Source organism: Macrosteles quadrilineatus, unplaced genomic scaffold (genome assembly GCF_028750875.1).
Source record: "Macrosteles quadrilineatus isolate MER2022 unplaced genomic scaffold, UCM_ALF_1.0 Scaffold_6__1_contigs__length_79288215, whole genome shotgun sequence".
NCBI classification, from domain to species: Eukaryota; Metazoa; Arthropoda; class Insecta; order Hemiptera; family Cicadellidae; genus Macrosteles; species Macrosteles quadrilineatus.
In genome coordinates, this window is record NW_026542599.1 from 29,522,140 (window position 1) to 29,549,030 (window position 26,891).

General features: G+C 34.8%; 1 protein-coding gene and 1 long non-coding RNA gene across 3 annotated transcripts in view; one reads left to right on the forward strand and one right to left on the reverse strand.

The window, feature by feature from the left end:
* Nucleotides 1-16,682, reverse strand: part of LOC128996232 (casein kinase II subunit alpha) — a 30,854-nt gene extending 14,172 nt beyond the window's left edge. Inside the window, exons 1-7 of one of the 2 annotated variants that reach the window (XM_054421389.1) lie at nucleotides 16,494-16,682; nucleotides 8,990-9,179; nucleotides 7,691-7,802; nucleotides 6,283-6,495; nucleotides 4,876-5,070; nucleotides 4,082-4,284; nucleotides 3,523-3,671 (exon numbers count right to left, since the gene is read on the reverse strand). In XM_054421389.1, the coding sequence (XP_054277364.1) occupies nucleotides 3,523-3,671; nucleotides 4,082-4,284; nucleotides 4,876-5,070; nucleotides 6,283-6,495; nucleotides 7,691-7,802; nucleotides 8,990-9,084 (967 nt within the window). In that variant the 5' untranslated portion in view covers nucleotides 9,085-9,179; nucleotides 16,494-16,682. The other variant, XM_054421390.1, reaches the window with a different exon arrangement.
* Nucleotides 16,683-19,321: 2,639 nt separating this feature from the next.
* Nucleotides 19,322-25,446, forward strand: LOC128997357 (uncharacterized). Its single transcript, XR_008491122.1, has 4 exons — nucleotides 19,322-19,739; nucleotides 21,777-21,928; nucleotides 22,635-22,798; nucleotides 25,306-25,446. It is a non-coding gene; the product is annotated as an uncharacterized LOC128997357 (long non-coding RNA).
* Nucleotides 25,447-26,891: the final 1,445 nt, after the last annotated feature.

Consider the following 26,891-nt stretch of genomic DNA (forward strand, 5'->3'; position numbering starts at 1 on the left):
CAGATTGCGTTGATGTAATTACGGTTGAATATGTGGACTGATAGGACGATTTATTGTAAGCTATGGCATATTTTTTACGTCACATCAACTATCTCGGTAATGAAGAGTAAGGAAGAAAATAGAATTTTAGACATTAGCATATTCTGTGATTGGCTGGTGTTATTAATAAATAATAGGGGTAGGATTCATCAACATAAGTTTGTGAAAAATTGTGGGATTTCGCTTTTTGTGAAAGTTGTATAATTAGCTTCACGTGAAAGGCTTTACTAAAAGAATGGGTAAATTTGCTATTTTTTATAACATCAGTATTTAAAGCAATTGGTTTTATTGCCACTTGAATGATGGAACGTATGTTGACAGATTCCTTTTGATCTATTGACCTTAAATAAAAGTAGAACAATAAGATAAAGTAAGGGTATGTTTACAAATTAAATCATATAGTTTTTCACAGTATTTCTAAACTGTGCATCAGTGCTACTTATACACCGTACTAGGTAAGGTAGCCTAGGAAATTTAAACCTTTCACCTGATTAAAAAAAAGATCAACCAAGAAGTGTAAAATGATGTATTTATCCAAAAATAAATTATGGGAGTGTAATTATTTCATTCCATGCAACATGGCTAAAGGGGCACATAATTTCCTTCCGCATCTTCTTCCAGTGGCAAAGCACGGGTACAGCAACTTTTTTAAACAAAAACTTATTTTATCTTCATTGATATCCTTTATGATAGGATTGAGTATTCATCCCTAAAAAGAATAGTTCCAAGTTTGACGACTTTGTGACTCTGTCTTTGTTTCTACTTAAGTTAGCAATTGATCAGCCAACAATTTATTTTGACATCAGCAGCAATTTATTTTGCTGATTTAAAATTGAATTCTGTACCGGTAGTACATTGTTTTCATTACTATTGTTGGCTCAAAAATAGCCCATAATAGCCTATGACAGTAGTCTTGCAATCTTCGATCCTTAACAAATTAAGTACTTAAATTTAAAATTAATTGGTAATTTTCAAATATTAGATTCAGTTTATTTCTAATATATTAAGGGGCAAACACTAGATTTTCTGATTCAGTTAGCAATATTTGATTTTTGTAATTCCTTAAGTTGATTTTACTAAAACCCACTAAAAACAATAACTTGTTATAGCGAATTTCCCTTTAGGGAAGTAGCTATTACCTTAAGTGGCACTGTAAGACCACCCTAAGTGGCTCTGTAAGACCTAGACACGGCACTTGATTTTTATCTCCTTAGCGGGCGAAAACACTTTTTGTTCAAACTTTCATATATCTATATAGATTTTGAAATACTAGAGGCGCCCAGTAGTCGAAAACTCAACCAAAAATATGTAATGTGCAGACTTCTCTGTTTTAACCCCATGCTGTAAATAAAACATGTGATTGGAATGTCTTCCATTCTGTTTTATTTTCTGTTTATATATTGTTGTTATTTCATCACCTGCATAGCAACCCATAAGGTAGGCTACATGTTATTTTTTTAATTTTAAATTAATTTGTTGTGCTTATTTTTGAGTCTATTTTAATTTATAAAGGCAAACTGCACAACTGCAGGAAAATATCTTTCTAACAGTATGTGTAGATTTTCCCTTCAATACACACGAGCTGAGGAAAATGGTTTTCAAGGAACATGCTTGCCTATTATCTCATCTCTATTATTTTCTATCTTCTCTGCTTAAAAATGTTTATATTAAACAAACAATTGCACTGGTTGATGTTTCATTTTTCATAATTCTCTCTTCATATTTCAGAAATCCTCAAGAAAACCGGCACGGTCGCACCATGGGAACGGGGTTTATAGGGTAAAAGTTTTTTTTCTCATTTTGCACCCTCAAAACATAACATTTTCCATATTCTTTTCAAACCATTTTAAATAGCTTAAAAAACAAATCATTTAGTATATTGAAATGTTTTTCACAGTTACATTATTAATTGGCTACGGAGAAAATAAAAAAAATTGTACATTTAAATTCCCTTGTTATTCTTATGGACGATAAGTTAAACTGTGTTGTAGTTTGGTTATTAATGGATTTGATCAAACTTGGCAAATTAATTTATTTTATACCAAGCTAATAATATTTTACTACTAAAAATTAAGAAACACACTTTATGGCACTCCCTGTAGCAGCAAACCTAGGTAGGTACTTGATGAAAATAGATTTAATTGAAAATCCACCTACAGAAATGGAAATTCGCTTAATATGCAGGTTTGCTGCGGCGGGAGTATTTTTTTGTCTAATAATATTATGGTATATACCGTACCCTATTCTTTTAAATGTTATCAGTAATTTTTCCAAACAAAATTTGAGATTTTATGATACTTTAAAAACTGTATTTGTTGATAATTATTAAAATGTGTGCTCTAAAACTCAACTGAGAAAATCACATAACAATTTAATTTAGGTTACACCCTAAAAACTGTACATTTAAACTGTAACTATCTCAATTTTGTTGAGAAATACATAAATTATCCAATCAGAGATCATAAGTTACTGTTATCTCATAGAAATAATTGGCATTGACTACAAGATAAACAAAGTAGCCTAAATATTTAGTTGCCGTATTTTTAACAAATCTCTACAAAACTTGTTAACAGTATGAATAGTCAACTGCTTATAAGTTTAGAAAATCAATTTAAATCCCCTATTTCACAAAGCATTTGAATATTACAAAGCTTTAAGAGAAGACTAGGGAACAATAGAAAATTTATCAACAGACTTTTTTATTAATCATGATTAAAAGTCTTTATCACTCTTGGGGTAGCGGGGTTGTTGCGTTTTGTGGGCATGGTCTAAGGGGGGGGAGAGGTGTCGACTCGGGTAGCGCGGAGTCATGTTCCCATCCCGTCAATCATTCATTAGTATCCACAATTGTTTCTATTGAAAGTAAATTACTTATCATTGAGGAAACCTATTATAAAAAGTTAAATCGGTCTGGAGGATGTAGATAGTCAATTACAAAAATTGAACCAACCATACCTCTTTAGCTTACAGGTGATACTTAGTTGGGTTACAAGAAATTTTAGTCACTGTTTTTCTTCTTTTTTTTACCTGAGAATTGTTGTCGTAATGAGTTAATCCTATAAATTTACAAACTTGTTGCCTTTGGCTGAAAGTACTGGTAGTTTTAACTAAGCATTTTAGTAGACAATTTTTATTTTTTGTTTATACCGTAGCATTTTGTAAGTTTAGAAGGAAAGAAGTCCAAATCCCCCAAACTTTTGTGGGTTTACTGAGAATCAAACCTTTTTCTGTCACACGCCAGGCTAGCATATCACCTGATATCTACACAGCCTGCCAGCAATTATCTATAAAAATCTCTGAAACAATGAGACAGACACTCTCTGATATCAACAAGACAGTATTGAAAAATGTCTACAGCTACTTAACACACCGATGGTCTGCAAATAAATTAAAATATTTCCACACTGTTAGCAACATTTTTTTATTTCACAACAGTTGACAAGACATGTTAGAACTTGGCTCTACTTATTTGATTATACTCACAGAAGTAAGGGTGTTCCATTGCCTCACGAGCTGTGAGTCGCTCGTAGTGGTCGTACCGCAACAGTTTGTCCAGGAAGTCTAGAGCCTCAGGGGACACTAGATGTTGGTTTTCACTGTGGACGAATCGCTCCCATCGCTTACGAGAATGTCTAAATCAAATATTGTGCGATAAATCATAATTATAAATAAACAACATAATATTAAGTTTGATTTGCAGTAAGCCGATTGACACATAAATTTTTAGTTTGGAAATGATCATTTTTTAAGTTTAGATGAGAAAGAATTGGTAATTGTTTAAGGAAGACCACTCTAGAAAAATAAATTTCAAACGTCAGTCAAGACTTTGAGAAATACCAAATGGGATTTCTGCTGAAAAAAATTCAATAGCAGTTCGCCAAAATCAGAATGTATTAGACTACAGAAAAGTTAATTTTCCGTTATTTTATACTTTTCCTAAAGTAAGGTAATGTTATTTCCTAAGTAAGAAATATTCTTAGTTCAAATTCATTAATACAGTCATATGAAATTTGTCTGGGATAGATACCAAGATTGTTCCTACCTGCCCAGAATGTCCGTGAACCTTGGGTCCAACTCCATGTGGTACTTGTCCAGGTACTCGTAAAGTTCCTCTGTGCCCAACACCTTGGCAATCCTAACCAGCTGGTCGTAGTTGTCATGTCCATGGAAAAACGGTTCTTTCCTGAAGATCATACTGGCCAGCATACAGCCCAACGACCACATGTCCAATGAGTAGTCGTACATCTGCGAATCAACAAATATGTATTAAAATTCAAAAAATGTAGATGAATACGGTTCAGGATTTGGTGAAACTACACTGTTTTTTTTATATATTAAAAATATAATAAAACCTTGATAGAAAAACATTTCTATGGATTATCATATGAGACTTGTCATAAAGACTAGACTTCTTATCGAAGTTTACAATAACATATGAATTGGTGATGGTGCAAAAGTAAGAGTATACACTATATATATTAATAATGCGCAACTTGAAATATATTGGATACCGGTCACCGGATATAGCCTAGCCTATAATAAGACTGTAAAATACTTAAGTAATCCATTTATTATTAAAACTTATTGAAAACTAAAAACTAATTTCTTTATTGATGAAAAAATAGTTTTTGATTAAGCCCCTCCATGGTGCTGGCAAACTTGGTAATGAACAAATTTCTATCAAATCTAACCAAATTTAGACTTAAGTATGTACCGATACAATGTGAAAAGACTGAACTTATGCCTTCTGAAGTTGCTGGACTTTTCCTCGGAAGAACACTGTAATAAGTCCTTATTTCAATTAAATGAAGTGCAGACTCTAGCCTGAAAACACACCTGGTAGTCCACAAGCAGTTCCGGTCCCTTGAAGTAGCGAGACGCCACTCGCACGTTGTACTCTTGGCCAGGATGGTAGAACTCCGCCAGTCCCCAGTCAATGAGTCTCAACTTCTTGTTCTCATGGTCAATCATGACATTGTGAGGTTTTACATCTCTATGCATTATCCCCATACTGTGACAGTAATCCAGGGCCTGAAACAAACACAATTATGCCTACCAATCAAAAATTGCACACAGTTCAAGATTTTATGAATCTATTTTATTTTCATCATTATTTTGTAAAAGGCTAGATTAATTAAACAAATGAAATTTCAACTTAAAACTAGGGATGTGTCGATTCTCGATACCACAGATACTTGGCCATTGGTATCGGTATTGAGAATATTGTCAAAAGTCAATTTCGATACCAGTACCTATCACGCCCCTGCGATTGGAAAATTACCGCTATTGCCACGAACGCGCAAGACGACCCCGACGTTTCCGTGACCGCGGGAGATGTTGACGTCTACACAGCTGCGGAAGATGTTCATGATTTTGGCACAATTGCAGATGACAATGACGTCTACACGGCTGCGGGAGATGTTCATGCATTTGCCGTGATCACGGATGACGACGTTTCCTTGACCGTGGGAGTCAATGATGTCTATACGGCCGCGGAAGATGTTCATTTTACAGTGATGATGTTTCTGTAATTGAGAGAGATATTTTGGATTTTGTAATGATACCAGAAGACGAAGATGATATATCCACGACCGCTGGCGATGATCACGATATTATTATTATTATTGGATTGACTAAAAATGTCAGGATAGCACACCTCTATTTTTTTTTCTAGATCTTTATTTTTTTTTCAATATGATAGTTTTTAATGTGTTTAAAAGGGTTTAAACTAAAATTGACTAGTTGAAATGTATCATTGCTGCATAATTTTTTTCTTTACTTGAGAAACACCCCATTGCCTCAAAAATACATAATGGAAGACAGGGGTTGGTGTAGCACAACCAATCCGTTAAGAAAAATTTGGCAAAACATTAAAAAAATGGTATTGGTATCGAAAATGGATTTTCCAGGTATTGGTATCGAGAATCGATAAAGACACATTACTACTTAAAACATTCAAAAAACTTCACTAGACTTTCTAGTATTTAATAACTTAAACATTAAAAATAGCCATGAACCCAAACTTCAGACTAAATAACATATAAAACTAACACCTAGCCTATCAGGACATTATTGTAGTATTCACTAATAAAGTCAAATCTATGATGGCTTAGGCCTAAACATTCTTTAGTTAGGCCTACATGGCACATAGATATTGTATACCAAATTACACTTATTAATAACAGATTTTCCTTCCACTCCATAACATTTGGAACAAAAGGGGGAATTAAATTTACAACTTACCTTTAAGAGTTCGTAGAGATAAAATCTGATATCGTAGTCTGTTAAAGTTTGGTAAAGCTGTTTGAAATCGGTGTTATTTACATGTTCAAATATCAATGCTGGCGTTCGGGAGACTGGGTCCTTTACAACTGCTTGCAATGTAATAATATTCGTTCCTCCTCGTAGGTTTTCTAAGATTTTGATTTCTCTCTTAATTTTCTTTTTCTTAACAGGCTAAAAAGGAAAACAGTGGGTTGGTTTCAAAATAATTTATGAGAACAACAAATAATAATCAACAAGAGGATGAATATATCAATTTAAACTTTCCTGAGCGGGGGCTGCAGGGCAAAGAATTTATTTGGGATTAACAAAAAATTTTATTTTAAAATTGTTTTCTTTTTCCACTTTTTAGGAAAACATTTAATTTAATAAAGTGTTAAAAAAAGGTTATTGAAATAAAAAAAAAAACATGATAAGAACCATATGACTTCTTTAGCGCAACAATAATATTGATTGGCCTAATGTAAATGTTGACGGCCACTAAAAAGCTTTAAAGTACCTTAACTTAAATGAAGTTTACATGTTTTGATGAATATATGTGTGTTCGCTTGCAACTTTCAGATTGAGTTGTGTATGTGTATGTACGGCCACCGCTCGGGAAGAGTTAAGTGAGGATGTAATGCATGGGAAGGTTTATTATTTTCGCTTTAGATGGCAGTTAGCAAGTAATTAATTGTTCAATCAAATACTTAAATCGACACACATATTCAGCATTTATGAATGATTGTGGTTACTAAAAATATCAGTAGGCTAAATGAAATAAATGCAGTAGGTAGATAATAAGATAAAATAAAGATAAGATAAATAAAATAAAAATATTCTTTTATATCCACTTAAACTATCAACATTGTAATGTAAATAATATTCCTTTAACTGGAAGATACTACAAAAAACATTTCCTGTATAATGAGTTTACAAGACAATTTTTTTATACCTAAGAATTTTTTTTTAAACCTTAAGCTTCTAGGCTAAAGGTAGTTATATTGTAAATTGTTTAACTCGCTGAAAACAAAAATACACAATACATTGATCACATTTAAACAAACCACTGCTTTCACTGAGTTGTGGCAACTTGTATATAACAAACCAATTTATATTTTACAAACAAGGGTTACAACGTTACAACAAATGCTATTACAGTATGTTAATATGTGATTGAAGCATAGGACAAAAATCCTATTTTTTAATCTGATTTGACAATTTTCAGACATGTTGGATTTACTGTCCAAATCGTTTTCTGGTCATAGGTAAGAGTGGCCAGTTAAGACAGCATTTAGTATTAGATACACACACTTATATGAAAGGAACAAACATAGGTCTAAAAATTTTAAAATTATGCAAATTATCAGGAAAAATCATTAAAACTTACCTTTAGTATTTTAACTACACATTTTTCATTGTTTGTAACATTAATAGCTTCAAAGACTTCACTGTATTTTCCTCTACCTAATTTCCTAACGAGTTGGTAATCATCTTGCTGTCTGTAATAACAAAAAGCATTAATTAATTTAAATTAGGTAGCCTCAATAACAAAGCAGTAACATAATTTAAATGGATTAATTAATTTTAAAAAATTATCTAAATTGCGAGGAAGAATAAATCAATCATTTTCAGAGAAACACTTCTGAAAAAATATCCAAGACCCAAAAACCTAATGTTATGTAGTATACCTAATAATGACTTTTTTCAACAAAATTAACAATTTTAATACTCAACAATTTAGGCTACATCAAAGAGTATATTGCATTTGATAATTTATTTTTCGCATAATATTCAACCAACTAACTACCGGTCCCAAAGTAAAAATAATACTGTAAAAGAAACTCTTACAATCATAGTTTTTGAGCAAGTTAAACTGGAAAAATAAAATTACAATAAATATTTCAGCATTAATACTGGGAGGGCTTGACAAAGATGTATTAATAATCGTAAGCATAAGTCTGAAAGAGAATATAGCAGAAGATAGCCATATTTTAAGTTGGTACTGGACCACGTCCTACTTGCAACCTAATTTCATATTTAGATTAAAATTGTAGACCATATACAACTTACATTTTTCATTTGTACACTTGGAAAGAAAATTGTTGAGGAATTTCTATCATGAATTTGCAACCATCGGATACAACACTTGGCACAGAAATAAACTAAAAAATCTGAACTGAAGAACAGCTCACCCCCATACCCAACTAACCCATTTGCATCGGATGACATACTGAAAGTACCTGGTACGTCAAGTCGCTGATGTACGGTACACATCAGCCATGAAATTTGAACATTTTATTTTGACAAAAAATGTAGGCTACTATTTATAATATTTACATTTGTTTATCAACAATATTATGAACCTTGAATGATTTGATAATTACGTAATAAAACAGGTAGGCTATGTAGGCCTACCTATTTTTTTAGAAATATAAAAATAGTGTAAACATATCCTAAATACATATAAATAAGACGATGCAAATGGGTTAATGATGACAATAGCTTAGTACAGTAAAATCTACAATAACATACCAAAAAAAAATCCCAACTTGAGAATTAAAACTTTCCAAAAGAAAATAAAAAGACTAGTAATGCTCGTTTTTAAGATTTCCTTAGATAAATATGTAGCCAACCAACAATGTCATTTAACATGACTGTGTGGGCAGTCTAGAAACAAATGTATTACCCCCAATCAACAACGTATGACTCGTAGTCCCAGTATTCTCGCGGCTTGTGAGAGTTGACGTCAGAGTAGACCCGAGCTCGGCTGGGAAGTGCCATGGTTGGAGGGGTCGAGTGGAACTTGATCTGCTCACACGCAACCCCTGCAGCAGTCACCCTTCCTGCACTCTTCACCACATGAGTCCAAAGAAACGCTGAAAAAAGACCAAATAACACTTGTAGTGTTCCACCTTTGACTATTAATAGAAATAGAGTTTCTATCCCATGTCAAAGTGGTCAACGGGTCAAGAATATGCCGGACATAGTTGAATAAAGTAATGGTAATGTACCGTAATCATTATTTGTTGTTGAATACGCCAACTTTTTAACCGAGTAAAATTGATAGGGCCATTTGTTGAGAGCTGTAGCATCTTTCAAGTCGAATCAACTTTTACAGTAACAAAAACTAAGGCCAAAAATGTAACTTTAGGCTAAAGTGCACTTTGAGAGTGGGCTTTGTTCTTTTTTGAGCAGAGCGAAGACAAAACCATTTCAATTTTTGATAGTGCCTAATATAATTTAAACGTATCTAAAAAAATTTTAATGTTAACATTGGCCTTATGGGTTGCCATTGATGGTTGCAAAATTAACGATGCAAAGAATCATAGAATATGTTTAAAATCAAGCCAATATAAGTCCTAAACACGGCAAAAAGGATAAACATCTGGATGATGACCACTGATCAAATAATACAGAGAAAGTATACACTCCATTTGGATTAGGAAACTACCACTGATCGAAAGAATATGTTTAATACCCCCGCCGCAGCAAACCTGCAGGCTAAGCAAATTTCAACTTGTCTGATTACATTTTTACTAAAATATTTCCATAAATAAGATATTTTTAGTCCCAATTTAAATAACATTAGATTTAACGAGTGCTTAGGTTGGCTGCTACAGGGAAGGTAAAAAGTGTTTCTTAACCATACGTCAATAGTATAAGATGAAATAAATAAATTTGCCAAATTTTATCAATATTTATATCCAAACAAGTAAACTACAACAGTTTTAATTTTCTCCAAAAGAATGACATGGGAATTTTAAATTACACTATTTTTGAATTTTCTCCGTGACCGTTAGGCATACAACAGCGCTTTAATACAAAATTTTTTTTTAAGCTCTTCAAAACGGTTTAAAAAGAAATTTCAAAATTTTTTTATTTCTAGGGTCAAAAATGGGGAAACCCCATTTTAACCCCATAAACCCCTGTTCCCATTGGCCGATTATGCTGGTTCGAAAACTCGTTCGAATAAACGTAGGTTTACACGTTTGTACCTAATTTCATCAAAATCGGATCGTTTTTGCTCGAGTTATAGCGCTAACGGACACATATATGCATATGAATTTGAACGGATGGTGTTTTTGGCCTCTAGGGACCTAAAAAAAAAATTCAATCGGTCCCGGGTCCAGGTCTTACCATGAGTACTACAGTAATAGCTTTCCTTATATGGGAAATTCGCTAAAAAAACAACAAAAAAAGGTTTCCTCTTTTTGTATTCTGTGATTCTAATAGTTCCGGTACAGAATCTGAGCCAGAAGGTAACGTTTAACAACAAACTTTGCCAGACCAACCGATCACAAGTGATCACACCTATTCAAGCCCTGTAAAAATCAAACCCGAAATGAAAAAATATATAGGCCTACGTAAGCTTACAAACAAGTTAGCAAACAAGAAAAAGCAAAAAGGTAGGAAAAAAAGGAAAAGGAAAAGAAATACAAGTGGTCCAAAACCCCTGGTCATCTAAACAAGTTTACAGTCTACAAATACAATGGAAAATATGGACTCAATATTCCACTTACATCCGATGATCCTATTATAGTTTTTAAAACTATATTCGATGAGGACAATTTGTAAATTGATAGTTGATCAATCAAACCTATTTGCAATCCAGAACAATAACCAACTTGACTTGACTGCTAAAGACCTCCATGCCTTCATTGGCATTTTGATTTTCATGGGTTTCCATGTCCTGCCTTCTATAAGACAATACTGGAGTGAAGATGAAAACTTTCATGTAGAAAGAGTACCCAGAGTGATGTCTGTCAAGAGGTTTCTAAAAATATTAAGATTTCTTCACCTAAATGACAACATGACAATGCCACCAAGAGGGAATGCAGATTTTGACAAACTATACAAAGTTAGGCCGCTACTAAACCATCTGAAAATAAATATATGGTTTTGTTTCACCTTCGAGAAACCTGGCCATAGATGAGAGTATGATTGGGTTCAAGGGAAGAAGTTATCTCAAGCAGTATATGCCAAAAAACCAAAAGAGGTTTAAGATTTGGGTGTGAGCTTGTTCCGTCGTTTGATGTCTACACAGGGAAAAAATCTGACGGAAGCTCTGTGGAAAGGTTAGGGGAGAAGGTGGTGTTGAACGTTGCAGCTTCGTTAATCGGCTTCGGCCATTGTCTCTTTTTTGACAATTTTTTTTATCTGTTGAACTAGTCAACACCCTTCTTGAAGATAATACATTTTCTTGTGGAACGATTCTCCCAACAAGAGTAGAATATCCAGAAGATATGAAGATGGATAAGGAAATCAAAAAGCATGAATATGAATATGACTCATGAATATGCACAGTGGGGTGATCTAAGTGTAGTGAAGTGGATGGACAGAGGGAATAAATGTGTGTCTAATGTATCCAGCATGCACTGCCCAGCAGATGTGACCACTGTTGGACAAATAATAAAGGACAGCGTGAAACTGTACCTTGTCCAAAGGCTGTAGCCACCTACAATAAATACATGGGTGATGTCGACAAATTCGATCAGTACATGTCAAGCTACACCATTGTGCAAAAATCAAGAAGATGAAACTTTTTTTACATCCTGGATTCAGCTAGTAGTCAATAGCTACATAATGTATTCGTTTGACCACAAAGCAAAAAACAAAAAAGCCTGTGACACACTTAAAATTCAGGTCAATATTAGTAAATGGCCTCATTGGGACATTTTGTTCCAAAAAAAAGAACAGGCTACTCTAAAGGAAGCGGCAAAGCCCGAAAGCGTAACGATCCAGCAGGACGCTCCATCATTGACAACACAGTTCGTCTCACTATGAAATGAAATGAAAAAGTGCTTTATTGTACAAATTACATAATACAGTCTACCTCCATATGTACAACATATACAACACTAACTTGCACATAAAATAAAATACATAGGTACTGCTAAAATAAAAACCTAACACTTATTAAACAATGGTCAATGTTGACCGTCTGTTTGGTTGGCAACATACAGACCTTCTCCTTAACAAAAAAAAAAAAAAAAAAAACAATTCCAACTGTACAGTAATATAAAAGAAAAAAAGTCATTTATACACTTTTAACTTCATTTACAAAAACATTATTAATATATATATATATACATAAGGAAAAAACAATTAAATAAGTAACGTCTAACTATGGTATGCAGCAGAGAGTCGTATTAAAAATTAAATTCTTGGATTAAATCCCATCTATAAAACCAAGCCTCCTTTAAAAATTTACAGAAAAAACTCCAATCCTCCCCATTTAAATATGAAATAAACTCAGCTTGAGCCAAGAAATGTCTACCCAACCATTTAAATCTAATGTTTTTTAAAATTGGACATTCTGCTACAAAATGAAATACTGTTTAATCTTGATTTAAATTACAAAGGGAGCAAAGCCCACTTCCATCATTCCATGGTTTATAATTCAAATGAATCAGCTGAGCTCTAGCCTTAATAAGCCACGACACAAGTCCAATGTCAGCCTTATCAGTCAGCAATGTCCTGCCGCCGCGGTCAAGGTCAAGGAGCAAGTACTGGTCTCGATATCGCGCTGTCATCGCTTATATTCATTTACAATTTCTACAGGATTCCCCTTATAAAACCACTTACAATTTTTATCCAATTTCCCCCCTTTCCTAAAAACTATTATCTTTGATTTTGTTAGATTCACTTTTAAATTCCAATTATCACAATATTTTTCTAAATTTGAAATCATCAGCTGTAGACAGGTCGCCGTAGGAGCCAAAAATACTATATCATCTGCGTACATCAACATATTGATTTTTCTGCCTGCACAATAAAGACCTCCCCCAATAAAATCAGGCATGTCATGTATAAATAAACTGAACGCAATCGGAGAGCTGATACATCCTTGCCTCAGACCCACATTTGTGCTGAAAGGTACAGTAACCCCCTCCTTACACCAAACACTTGAAACTGTGCCCGTATACATATTTTTTATCACTTCAATCATTTTCGTCGACACACCTAGGCACGATAATTTAAATATCAAAGCATTCCTATCTATTGTGTCGAAAGCCGACGAAAAATCCACAAAAAATGCAAACACCTTTCCCCTCTTAACATTAAGCTGTAAACTTAAAATAGAATAAAGATTAAAGATATTATCCACTGTTGAATAACCTTGTCTAAACCCTGCTTGGAATTCTGTTAAAAGTTTACGTTTTTCAACCCACTCAGTCAATCTATTGTTCATTAAACTTACAAATATTTTACAAATGCAATCGATGAATGACAAACCCCTGTAATTTTCAACCTGATTAATATCCCCCTTTTTATGTAATGGAAAGATAATGGATTTTTTTAAACTGTGAGCTAAATTGCATTCGAAAAACATTTTATTGTAAACATCTAATAACTTCAACATAAAAACATCAGGAGAATTTTTAAAAAACTCATACGGCACCCTGTCTACACCTGGAGCCTTATTACATCCTACTCCTGAGAGCACGGCTTTTAATTCCAGCAGTGTAAAATTGCAATCAAGGTCATTGTCCTCAACTAGAGGGAGCGCATAACTGACGCAAGCAGACGACAGCGGCGGGTTAAGCAAATTATGAAAGTGGTTGACCCACTTATCTGGTGCAATGTTTCCCACGCCCTTATCTCGATCCTTTATCTTTAAAACATTCATGGCTTTCCAGAACGATTTTGAGTCCTTCACATTTCTAACGCCGTCGATTAATTGATCAAAATATAGTTTTTTCTTATTCCTACACATCTTTTTGAAATGTCTTTGGCTCTCCATATATTTTAATTTAGCCAATTCAGAGTTAGTCTTACGGAACAAGTTAAGTTGGCGAAACAAGGTCTTACGTACTACTAAACAATCAAAATCAAACCACGGCTGTTTGCTATGTAAAACCTTATCTTTTGGAACAATGCAATTCCCTTTCGCAGCGCTTTTAATTGTTGCAATGATCAGGTCCACATTATCCTGGTTATTATCAGTGAATTCAATTTGAGAGGCAAAAGCGCTCAGCTTTTTGCGGAAATCGTCGCAATCTTGTAGCTTCCAATTTAGTTTCGGCAACAAAGGGAACAGACCCCCCCCCCTTCTCAACCACCGCACCAGGACCAAACAACAAAAGCTGACTTCTATTGGCAGGTGATCTGAATCGTCTCACTAATGTTGGAGCTCACTAAGTCAGAGAAGATCGCCAAATATAGGCGGTGTGCTCACTGCTCCACGAAGAAGAAAGAGAAGGGAGCAAAATGTTATGCTCTACATGCAATGTTGCAATCTGCAAGCAGTGTTTCATACCGTTTCACAAAACATAAATAAGCCATAAATTATTTGTATTCTTGAATCTCTTATTATAGAATTATTTATTAGGCCCTAGGCCTATTTTAAAATAACTTATACACATCCAATAATAAAATTTTATTTTGGTCGAGGCCCTTTGCTAAGACCAGCGACAACTTCAAGGTATTGTGTATTAATTAGTTTAGTAAATTTAATATTTACTTTTAATTCAGTAGGCCTATCCGTAGTGAAACAGCTGGTGAGTGGTGATACGTAATCGTGCAGTTCTCTGATTGGCTGGTGGTTTCTTTCGTGCAGTAATTTGATTGGCTGGTGGTTTCTTCGTTAGTTGTTTGTTTAGAACAGTCTCCATGACTCCATGTTGTTAGTTCAAAGTGAAGTACAGTAGTGATAAAGGAGGACGTAGCTCAAATTTGTGATTAATTTTCATTCTGATTGTGTCGGAAAATCGCGTTCGGACATTATTTAGGAAACGGGATGATTCCTGGTGGAATATGTGGATACCTATCAATAAGTTATGTATTTGTTGGACAAAGTGATTTTAATTTTCGTTGTAGGCTAGTTGCTGGTTGGCTATCGGCAAACTAAAGACATGGTGCTCTCCGTGTGTGGCGGTTTTGGTTATTTTTTAGTTAGACAGTAAATTATATATATGTCGAGTGCACATTCATTGTGAATTTTTCACGTCGAATAGGCTATAGGCCCTACTGAATCCAACATTCTTGAAATGTGGAATTGTGTAAAATTGGTGTTAGGGTCGGTTTTATTAAATTCCAGTCAATATTTGGGACTGGAATTGCTTTTCCCCCGATCATAATCCTCCAAAATTTCATTTAAAATACTCTTTTTACACAATTTCACACTTCAGAAAGTGTTTTTAAGCTGGGGTCTGAGGTCCTAAATTTTTACCTGACTTAATTTTGATACAGTAGGCTACATAAGTTAAGTTAGGCTAAGGTAAAAAAGCATAGCCTATTTAGGCCTATAGGCCTAATATTGATCTAAAAAGTAAAGTTCAGTATTACCCTCTCCTCTTCTAATGTAATAACTTTAAGTGAAAGTGAATCCATTGTGGCATCAATCTAATAAGTAGGCCTATAAAACGGAAACACGAAATAACTTAGTCATACTTCACCAACAGACACAACCAAAACAGTCACCTCCAACACAGAAGGGCGCATGAGGAAATAAACTCCGCGCTAATCACTTACACAATAGGGCACAAGCTGAGAAAACCTTCATAAACTGACACCGCATCACTGAATTGCAACTGAACCAAGGGTGAATTTGGGTGTAGGTAGTTTAGGTGCGTTAGTAAGTTACTGAGCCAGACACGACTGCCGACACCCATTATCTTATGCATGTTTAAGCCTATTAACAAAAACTGCAAATGTGGAGGAAAACTCCACAAGCGCCCGCTTGAGGGTTAAGTTAGCCTAGGCCTTTATAGGCTAAGCTTATCTAAGGCATGGACTGACTGCCTGCCTTTTGTATAGGGAAGCTCTTAACTTACTTGTACATGTTAGAATAAGTTAAATTGTTGATGTAGAGTAGGCTATCCTATTGTCTAGGCGATTATTCATATTATTAGCATGCTAAAGTTTTCTTAATACTTAAAGGGTGCTATAGGGCCTAGGCCTAGGGCATAGGGATAACTTAGGCCTATAAATTGTGCAGCCTGATTGAATTCGATTGGGCAGAAAACTAAATTACATAGGTAGGCGTGTATGTAACCTAATAAAAGAATATAGCCTATTTTTAACTATCTTCAAAGGTTTTTAAACCCCAGCATGTTTTACCTGATTCTTATGTCCATGAATATAAGGTCGTACAATCTTAAAAGGCAGTGCCCACACCAAAGAAACACGCCATTACTTGCGCAACTAGGCCGAGAACACAGAAAATTCTTGGTCTTTTATCAACTCACCTGACACATTCCGTCCCAAAATAATGTAGCTTCTGAGTGAATGAATAGCTGAGCAATTATAATAATGAGAACTCACTACCTACTGGAATATCTAAATACTTAAACATTAGGTTTTAAACTATTATAGACCGGCTTCTTGTTCACTGAAAACCAATATGGCTGCTTTCATCCCGCCACGGAAAACTAGAAAACGAGGCTGCAGCCATAACATTACAATAAACCCCTCTACAGAAGATTGTGCATTTTAGTCAGGATCCAGCAGACAGCGTTATTTGAACTTTATTGCACTATATCAAAGACAAACTGCCACTAGTTTTGATTATCGTGATGGTGAATAATTATGAAATTTAAAGGATCTCTTGATTTATGTATGCCGGTTCGCTCTAAGAAAATATAATATGTGGATGGCCACATAATGTAATTTTAATGGATACCATATGGTTCAATATGTCTTAAGTGGTCTTAGTCATGTAATTTAATTTATTTATAGACATTGATGTATATAAATAAATTTGTGTAGCTTTGTAACGTTATGAACAATGCGTTAGGTCAAGTTCAAGCATTGCGTGAGATCAATCAACTCTATGAGATCTTTGAAATGAAATGAAATGAAATGAAAAATCCTTTATTTTTTCAGGCAAAGTTAGGGCCACATGGCCCTTTCTTACACTTAACCTGACATTAAAAAATATAACATAAATTTGACATTCCGACATTCACACAAGAACTCACGGCTAGCATCTTGTAGGGGATGGGACGCTAGAAACTCGCCCAGAACAGAATTTGGATACGATGTAATTGATATAGGTACCACAAAATCTAATTGGTTCGGACAATCCTGTTGCCAATATTATTTACTGATGGAACGCATGGTGGAAGGGAATTCCACCATGGATGGAACGTGTGTATGCAATCCTTAAGAGCAATGACATAATTGATCGTGTAATTTTGTATTAAAAAATGAAGACCACTACGAAATTAGCTCAATCATGGACAATATTCCAGACTATGTTCCACACAATATTTAGGAGATCGATGTATTTAAGCAGCGATGAGGTACTCACAGAAAACGACTCTGGGCAAACAGTTAGTTATCCTACTGAATTTTGTAACAGCCTCTCTCTGCGGTTAGTGGTCTACACCAAGTCGTATACTCAAGCTCAAGTAAAACGTCATTGTTATGTTAATCAGGAATTTTGATACGTTGTCAGGCTTGATTAAAGAGACGTGTAGGAGTGTTAAAAAGAATATGTATCGATCGCAACACTATCAAGTTTGAGGTGTCGGTTCTCCAAAGCCTTCGATACGGTGGACCACATATACTCTTCTGCTGACGAAAATTACAAGACCATGGCTTTGGAAACATCAAGCACGTCAGGTGGCTGGATAGTTACCTGACTGATTGTCATCTTAATGTCAAGTATGCGTCGGCTCTCTCCTCTAAATGTATTTCCTACTCTGGGGTACCCCAGGGATCGTTACTTGGTCCATATATAACTTCACAGTTTTCATTAATGACCTCCCTGACGCAATTCAGAACACGAATCTCTTCTTTTTGCTGTCGATGTAAAGACTTTCTCCATTATATCCTCTTTAGATGACTGCCTCCAGATTCAGAGAGATCTGACTAGTCTCTTGATCGTTGGTGTGAGGACACAGGAGGAATTTTAATATTAAGAAGTGCCAAAGTCATTATACTATTCATCGCTGTAAAGCCCCTATATAAATTATAATTATTTATGAGTATAACCGTGTAACTATGGGAAGGTTGTAAGGTCATAATCTTACCAACACAAGTAGACTTCCAGTAAATTTTGGAGCTCGTTTTTCGTGTCTGGTTTTTATGTCAGGTGATTGCTAGTGTCTAATATAAACCAAATTATTTTTAAAAATCTACTATTTTTTAATCTATGGGAAGGTTAACAGAGATCAAACACACTCCCCTTAATACCCAATTAAAACCCAATCTCCTTAATAGGGAGCATGTTTTATCTATGGTGGTGCCTAACTGTTTGGAGGATCCTCTATAAAATGTGTTACTCCATTGAACCCTCGTCTGATCAGGCAATTTAATAGCCTCCTAAATAATAGTTGAAAATAGAGAAATAAATGGAACTAAACTAAAATTAATTATATATCAAGGCACACAAGCTCGTTGGCGTACCTTTAAGAATACTATTAAAATCAATGCCCAGTTCTAACTTTAAATTACTCATTTTTAGTCTATGCTGTACCTATAACTTTTGGAAGGACAGCGACAGCGAGAGGATCATCTGCTGACTCGGGCGGGACTCCAAGTCCAAACCCCAAGTCCAAGACTAATAAGAGTCCAGTCCAGTCCTCCTCCCCCAAGGTCCAAGCAAAACATTAAACAAATTACACTAACTATCCCATCATGGCCTTAGAATCCTAGTAAATCCCGTCTATTATCTTGACACAACAAAAAAAACAAAAATCAAAATGAAATTTGCCACCAAACTAAAACAATATCCTCAACAATTCCAAGTCAATACTAACAAAAATGTTTAATCTATGCAAAAACTCGTGGGGTGTCATAGCTTATAATGTCATAGCTTATAATCGTGAATTTGTTCCATAGCTTATAATGTTGAAAATGTGGCATAGCTTATAATCAGTTATAAGCTATGCCACACTTTCACGAAAAATTATAAGCTATGCCACAATTTCTCTAAAACGTTATAAGGTATGACACATTTTCAGTTTCACAACTTATAATGGTCAAATAGTGGTGCAGCTTATAATTCCGATTCTGTTCTATAGCTTATAATCCTGATTTTGAGTCATACCTTATAATCCTGATTTTGGGGCATAGCTTATAATTGAAGAGAATGTTGCATTGTGGGAATGGCATCAGCTGCTCGCTTCAGTCAGGTCTACCATATATACGATATTTTATGGTAGGATACGATAATTATTGTAATTGACCGTACTGACAACTGCGATATCGTAATTTATAACCTAAACATTTATTTATTTAAATGTTTTAAACGATTTTTATACGAGAAATGGCAACAATTACATGCTATATGACAATGAAAATGCAAGAAATATTTATAGTGAGAAGTTAAAAGATATGAAAATGAAGTGAAGGATAACGGCATTGAAAATTAATGAATCTTGTCAATAGTCCGGCTGGTGTTTACAGAAGATAAAGAAGAGGAACAATAATTATCAATAAATTGTAAACATCAAAAAATTCCAAAACTATTGAGGTGTTGAAATCCAGTAAGTTGTGTTTTAATCCAATCCTGTTCCTAGGCCTTGTTATTCAAAGTAACAAAATGCAGCAGGCTATTATTTGCTTGAGTGTTATTAGGTTAAGTTAGTAGGTACAGTTGCCTAGCCTACTTGAGCTTAAGGTAGCTGTGACTCAAGTTACAGATTTCCTGTGACAGGCCTAAACAATTAACTTAATAAAAATATCAGTGAATGTATTCAACGGCTGCACTTTATTTTACGTCCTACACTCATTAGAATGAAAATAGGCCTATTGATTATTAGATTGTTTCATTCGATATATCGTTTGGTTAGTTAGGTTAGGTTAACCTTACCTAACTAACCAAATGATATAACTTATCTAATAATCGATATATCGATCGATATTTTCATTCGAATGAGTGTAGGACGTAAAGTAAAGTGCAGCCCTTAAGTTTACGTCCTACACTCATTTGAATGAGTATTAAGTATTCGAGTAGGCCTATATTCGATATAAGTAGGCTATCAAGTTTGTATCACCTTTTGTTTGTGTAACCTTAGAAATGGTAAACGTGATAATACTGAGCCAAGAGATTTAACTTGGGTAGGTCTACAGTTTCTTAACTGGGCTACGCTAACTTAAGTTAATATATTTTATTGAACTACAGTATTGAATTAAAAATATTGATTAATAATAGATATTTTAAAATATACCTATCTAAGTTTATTATAAAATTAAATTATCATAACCTAACTTAACCAACCAAACTTGCTGATGGTGAAAAAATCGCATGTAGGTTTACTAATCAAATTGATAGTTTCAATAAAATTAGCGTAGCCCAGTTAAGAAACTGTACCCTTTAACTTAGCCTATTCTACCATCAATACTGTTAATACTATTCAATGAAATGGCGACGATACATATTAGATATTTTAAGCCAAGTATGAATGGAAATTTAGTAGTCTATAAAATAACTTACAATAGGTAACGTCACAAAACTTAAGTTAGGTTAATTTCACACAGTAAACAAGGCAGCAAACCATGCAGTTAACTTATGGCAAAAAAACATGTAGGCTACCTAAGAAAATGAAATTGTGACACATACCTGAGTACATGAATAAAATTACAAATTAGGCAAGTAGGCCTATGGGTCAACTTTTTTCATATTAGCCCACCATACTTACAATTGATTGTAATTGGCAAAGGCAAATATCCTTGTATTATGTTTCTTTCATAACCTAAAATCAAATGAAAATTCGGTTTGAAGGTGTAAGGCGGGATAAATCTGAATGAGTTCGCGAACTAGCATGATCGGGCCATGGGACCGGGTTTTAATGAGTTCTATGGAGAGAAGGGGCCTAGGCCAAAAAATGGGGTTTTCTCATTTTTTACCCTTAAAACACAAAATTTATCAATTATTCTCTAGACCTTTCTAAAGAAATTAAAAAAAAATAATATGTAATCTATGTATCGTGTTGTGTATAGTGGAGTCGTGGATTAGTTGTCCGCTTAACTGTGTGTGTGTAAGTGTTCGCATAAAAAACTCAAGCTAACCGTTGCACCTATAGTGTTAAAAAATTGCACGAATCTTAATTATGACACCAATGGAAAGTCACCATAAAATTTAGACGATTCCGTTCAGTAGTAATTATAAAACCCTCAAAATACATTTTTAAATTTGTCCCATAAGAATAACATTAGAAGCTACCTTCTTCTACTTTTTATTTGTTTATGTTTTGCGACCAACAAAAAGCTTAATTTATATTTTAAACTATATATATATATATAGGCTATATTTATTTTTATAAATCAAACTTGAAAGCTTTATTTTATACTAAGCTATTAATGTTTTAATAAAAAACACACTTTATTAGTTCCACCTGGGTAATGACACTTGGGTCCGAGAGAACCAGTGGCCTTCGAGTTTTTAAGTTTTTATCTACCAATCCAAATATTTGTACAAAGAAAATATGCCCTACCTTGAGCTATGTTCTATATTCTGTTTTTACTTTTAACAAGAAGTAGGCCTGAATGATGTAGGCCTACACTGCCTATTTTTGTTCCAGGTAAATTTTCTTGTAAAGCTTGGAGCATTGCAAATGTTTGGTGTTAATGTATGAGAGTACTTCACATGTAAACAATAAGTTGTCTGCTTATTTGGGGCCAAATAAGAAGGAGAGAAATTTTCTTGGAAAAGAATCGAAAGCAATAAAGATAAGTAAGTTTGGCTAAGTTATCAATATGATTAAAAAGCATTTTCAGTCCTTGTTTAACATTAACACGTTGACTGCTAACGCCGACTCTAGTCGGCGTCGCTAGCACTTCAATGTGGCGCGCGCCGACAAAAGTCGGCACCAGACCAACAGAAATATATTGAGTCAGTGTGAGCTTAGCCTCAGACGTAGACGTTATAGTCGTTGCCAGCCTGCCAGCTTAGAATGCGAGCTTTACTTTGGTGTAGGTTGGTACTAAAATTTCCCGTAAAATCCTGTCTGGCAATGCTTTTGTCCCGGTTTCGGGGATTTTTTCTCTTCAACCCACATTACAAAGACACTGGATACGGATCCGTGCAGTGCTGCTACCTTTGGGTGTTTCAGTGAACTACATCCACTCTCGGGGTAACGCAGCACAGTCACCACTGCTCTTTTGTGATTCGTCAGACTGAAATATTTGAATGCCAATTGCGTTCGCTGATTCGGTTGCGTGCCGGGGCTTCGCCCGCCACTGGGGAGCGCCTGTACGTTGTTTTCAGCAGTCATCGTGTTAACTTATGATGTGCTGTGGCGGTTAAGTTTTTATATTTGGAAAAAAATACACTTTAATCAACTTACAGCACTGTTCAAGTTTCAGAGTTACCTATGGTGACAGAATAATACAAGGCATGTTATTTAAGTAAGTACTGTTTTTAAAATTCTCCGTTTCAGTGCTGCGATTGGCATTTTGGACATTTGTGCTGTGTATGTGGATGTATTGGCAAGCCTGCGCTGGAAATTCGGCACAAATCGGCTGTGTTTACATCCGGTTTAGAGCATTCAAAACGGTGCCGCCAATTGAGACTGCCGTCGCCTGTGAAGTTTGCGCTGTACCGGTAATTAGATTTTTAAGTGCTAAAGGTGTGAAAGCCATTTAAATTCATTGACAGATAAGTGAAGTGTATGAGGAGAAAATTATGAGTGGCGGAATGGTACCTACGCAGGTGGGTAAGGGCATTTTTAAAGATGGCCGCACCAACGTTCATGAATAGCAACGCACAGGGTGGCCATCTATCAAATTGTCATGGTGATTTCCAGGATGTGAATCCGTTATCTTCGGAACCGGAGACTTACGCTGTACAACTACACCAGTCTAAATATGTGGAAAGATCAAGTTATTTGTTTATAGTTTATTGCCCCCACACAACTGGTAACAATAAAGTAGTTTCACATCTTTTTGTGGTAAAAAAATGTTAATACCAGCACAGAATTAAATTAGTTATTTTTCCCCAACACCCATTAAACCTTAGATACATCGATTGCTCATATGTAGGAGCTTGAACAAAAACGATCATACTAGTTTGATGAGACACCGTGCTTGTCAGATCATGTGAAATGAGAAAGGCTACTATCTTACTAATGTTATAAATGTGAAAGTTTGTGTGTTTGTTTGTTCGTTTGTGTGTTTGAAGTTCAATCACGTGTTAATTACTGGATGGATTGGGCTCAAATTTGGCATGATGATAGCTCACATTCACGATTAACATAGGTATAGGCATATTTTTATCTCAAAAATCCTTTTGGGCTCCGCCTTAGTGGCTCTAGAGTTTCCCATGTTAACCTTTACTCATATTTAAATGGAATTAAAGAATTTAGTCAGCTGTTTCAACTAAAAAGGTTGGTTCTATGATATGCAAAGGCGTTAAAAGTTATAAGATTTACCAACAGGATGCAGCACTATTATTTTTTTTTCATTTATGAAAACAGCTAATTTGAACTAAGCAGCAACAAAAAACTGTGATACACAATGGTAACTGTCTGTTTACAGTTATGTTTATGTTTTTAATTTCACGAATAATTTGTGATATTTTGTGAATCTTTAATAATTAATTTTTTTCTTTTGTTTGGGTGAAGTGGTAGAACATTATGGCTATGGTAGATGAGTAATACTATAGTCATAGACAATAGAGTAAATATAGACTGCCGCTAGAGCTTTTTGCCATTCGATATCAGTTATCGGTATTCGATTCAGTGTCGTCGTCGACTTCTCGCCAGCTGTTACCAGCACTACCACTCTTGCAAACGAAATGATTACTAATCGCTATTGTCGTCTTCTGCAATCGCGTCAAAATCATGAACATCTACCGCGGCTGTGTAGACATCATCATTGAATGCCGTGGTCACGAAACGTCATCGTCGTCCTCGATTGCGGCAAAATTGTGAACATCTTCAGCGGCCGTATATACAATCGTCTTGCGCGATCGCAGAAAAGACGTGATCATTTTTCCCGTGGTCCGTGGTCACGAAAACGTCGTCTAGCACAGTCGCGGTTTAAGAACATCTCCCGCGGTCGTGTAGACACATCATCGTCTTGCGCCATCACGGAAACGTGATCGTTGTCTAGCGCAATTGAGTAGCGGTAAATCATGAAATTTACCGACTTTGATATCAAAATAAAGACTAAATCCCAACTTTTCCAGACCATTTTGAAATTCAATACTAATACCTGACTTTCCCGTTTTCCCCGACTACTAGACATCCTGGTTAAATTTAATTTTGACCTTGCAAATATAAAACAAAACCTTCCAATAAACCACTTCCTAAAATTATGGATTAATAAAGAAAAACTTTGAATCATTGTAATGAAACTACAAAAGTATAACAAATATATGTTTAAAAAAAATACAATAAAAGATGGCATTTAAATTAATTTATTGCTTAATATTAAATAAGTCAATAAACTCCAATTCTGGGGGATTCCTCCAAAGTTGGCAACACTACTCCCAACTACCAAGTTGTTATGGAAACGGTCGCTAGCGCTTGATGCTGCAGCGGTGTGCGCCGTAACTACACATTACCCCTGGCGGTCGGCGCCGGAATATACGCTAACCGCAGCACAGCTGGCCACTCTACTCCTGCCAAGTATGGTCAGACCAACTACCATATGATTTTATATGATGAAGCCGTACTTGGGCTACCGCTGTATGGTTTCATCATGACATGTATTTCAATCATTCACTGGGTTATAATTTGTATGTATTTGAATGGATACATTTAATTCTTAATTGATAAAAGACTATGAAAACCGTTTAGTGCTCTTTGGTGTTCTATAGTGCTATGGTGGACACAAGAGCGTAATCTGATTTGGTTCTACAGTACTTTACTTTACTTTAATTTTAATAGTAGCCTGCTGTTAGCAGGTTTGTGCTGTGCTGGGCAAGTGTGTGCAATATCCATGGAAAAATTATGTTGAATCCTCTCACCTTGTGCAAGGATCCTTTAAGTCAATCTCAATTTCTCTTGCAGCAAAGTCCAGGACATAAATTAACCACCAAGCTAACAAGACACCCCTTTCTCTATTTAGTTCTGATAACAATTTTGAGTTATTGTTTATTTGTTTCAGGATATCATGACAGAAGAATGCAGAAGGGTTGCTCAGCTATTAACTTCGCCTTATAATCTTTATTTATTTCAATTGTGTTGTAAGAAGTATTTTTTAAACAGTAAAACTTTCTCCAATTTATAGACTACCTATTATGATTCATTGTTGTGTTTTATTAAGGTCCCTACCCTTATCTAAGAAATATTTTATAAACCAAAATGTTTAATGCTGCTCGCCTATTATTCTTTATGAAATATTAAAATACACTCCATTATTGAGCCTAATCATATTGATTTTCACCTTTTAAAAAAGTAAGTAACACAACCAAGACCACCAGTCCTTAAATAAAAGTACTTCATAATTATCCCAGTAAGACATAGGCTAATGGATTTCCAAATTCCTCCCTAGGAGTTTATCTGCATCCGGACAACCAAATTTTAAGATTATTATATTTAAAGAATAGGCTTGCTAATACAAATATTATGTTCATTTATAACTTTTTCCTCATTATCTATACATAAAATTGATTAAAATATGTGAATGCGACTATTATTAATGGGGGGGAGGGGGCGCCACAACCATGTTTGCTCCGGGCGCTGCCAACCCTAGATATTTACCTTAGGCCCTATTTATGCTCAAGTTTGGGTTGCAACTAAGGCTTGGTGTGTCGCCCAAAACAAGCGACAAGCAAAATTTAAATTTCATTCTTTTGTACCGAATGTGATGCAATAGTGATGGTCTAAACCAGAAATTTTGAATCTCAAAACCGAAACCGAAACTTTAAAAAAATCAAATCCCGAATCTCGAATCTCAAAACCTAAACGCGAAACTTTTTTACTTAGCTGGTTACAAAGGTCAAGGTTACAAAAAATACACATAATCATAAAATGTTAAGTATGCAATCAAAACTGAAAGAGATCAATTCCTGACCATGACAAAACATAAATATGTGAATGTGACTGATAATCTTAAATCCCAAAAATAATTTTTTATAAACAACTAACAAAACAAATAATTAAACTTCTAACACCAACATAAACATGAATATTAAATTAATTAGAACATTTAGTGGTCAATATTTGTTTTTGAGTGAAAATTTAAAAACGTACGTTTTCATGTCCCTGGCCTTTTACTTCGTAGATACTGGATTTGTAGTTTATTATTATGTGTTTTAATATTTTTAGGGACGGGGGCAACATGTTACACACATTTATTTTGTTTTAAATAGGTTCTAGGTATTTTTTTCGTATTTTTAAAGTCTCGAAATTCACGACCATGACGTGTCCCTAAGGGTACATTTTCCAACTTTCACGCTGTTTTTAAACTAATTATTCATGCCGAAATATATAAAGCCATATTTTTATGTCATCAATGGTTATTAAACTTACAAAAAAGGAGCATATTATAATTTTATTGTCATTACAAACTGACTACCATGACAAAATAAGTCTGTCCCTCGATTTGGCGTCACGACCATTTGGGAAAAATTTTCAACTTTGGAGCACGACAGTGGCAAGCCTGGCATCGATGGAGTCAGTTGGTTTTAGAGACTAGTTCGGGGTGTATGTCAGGGTTGTAGTGCCGGTCGTTTCGAGTTGAAAGGAGGA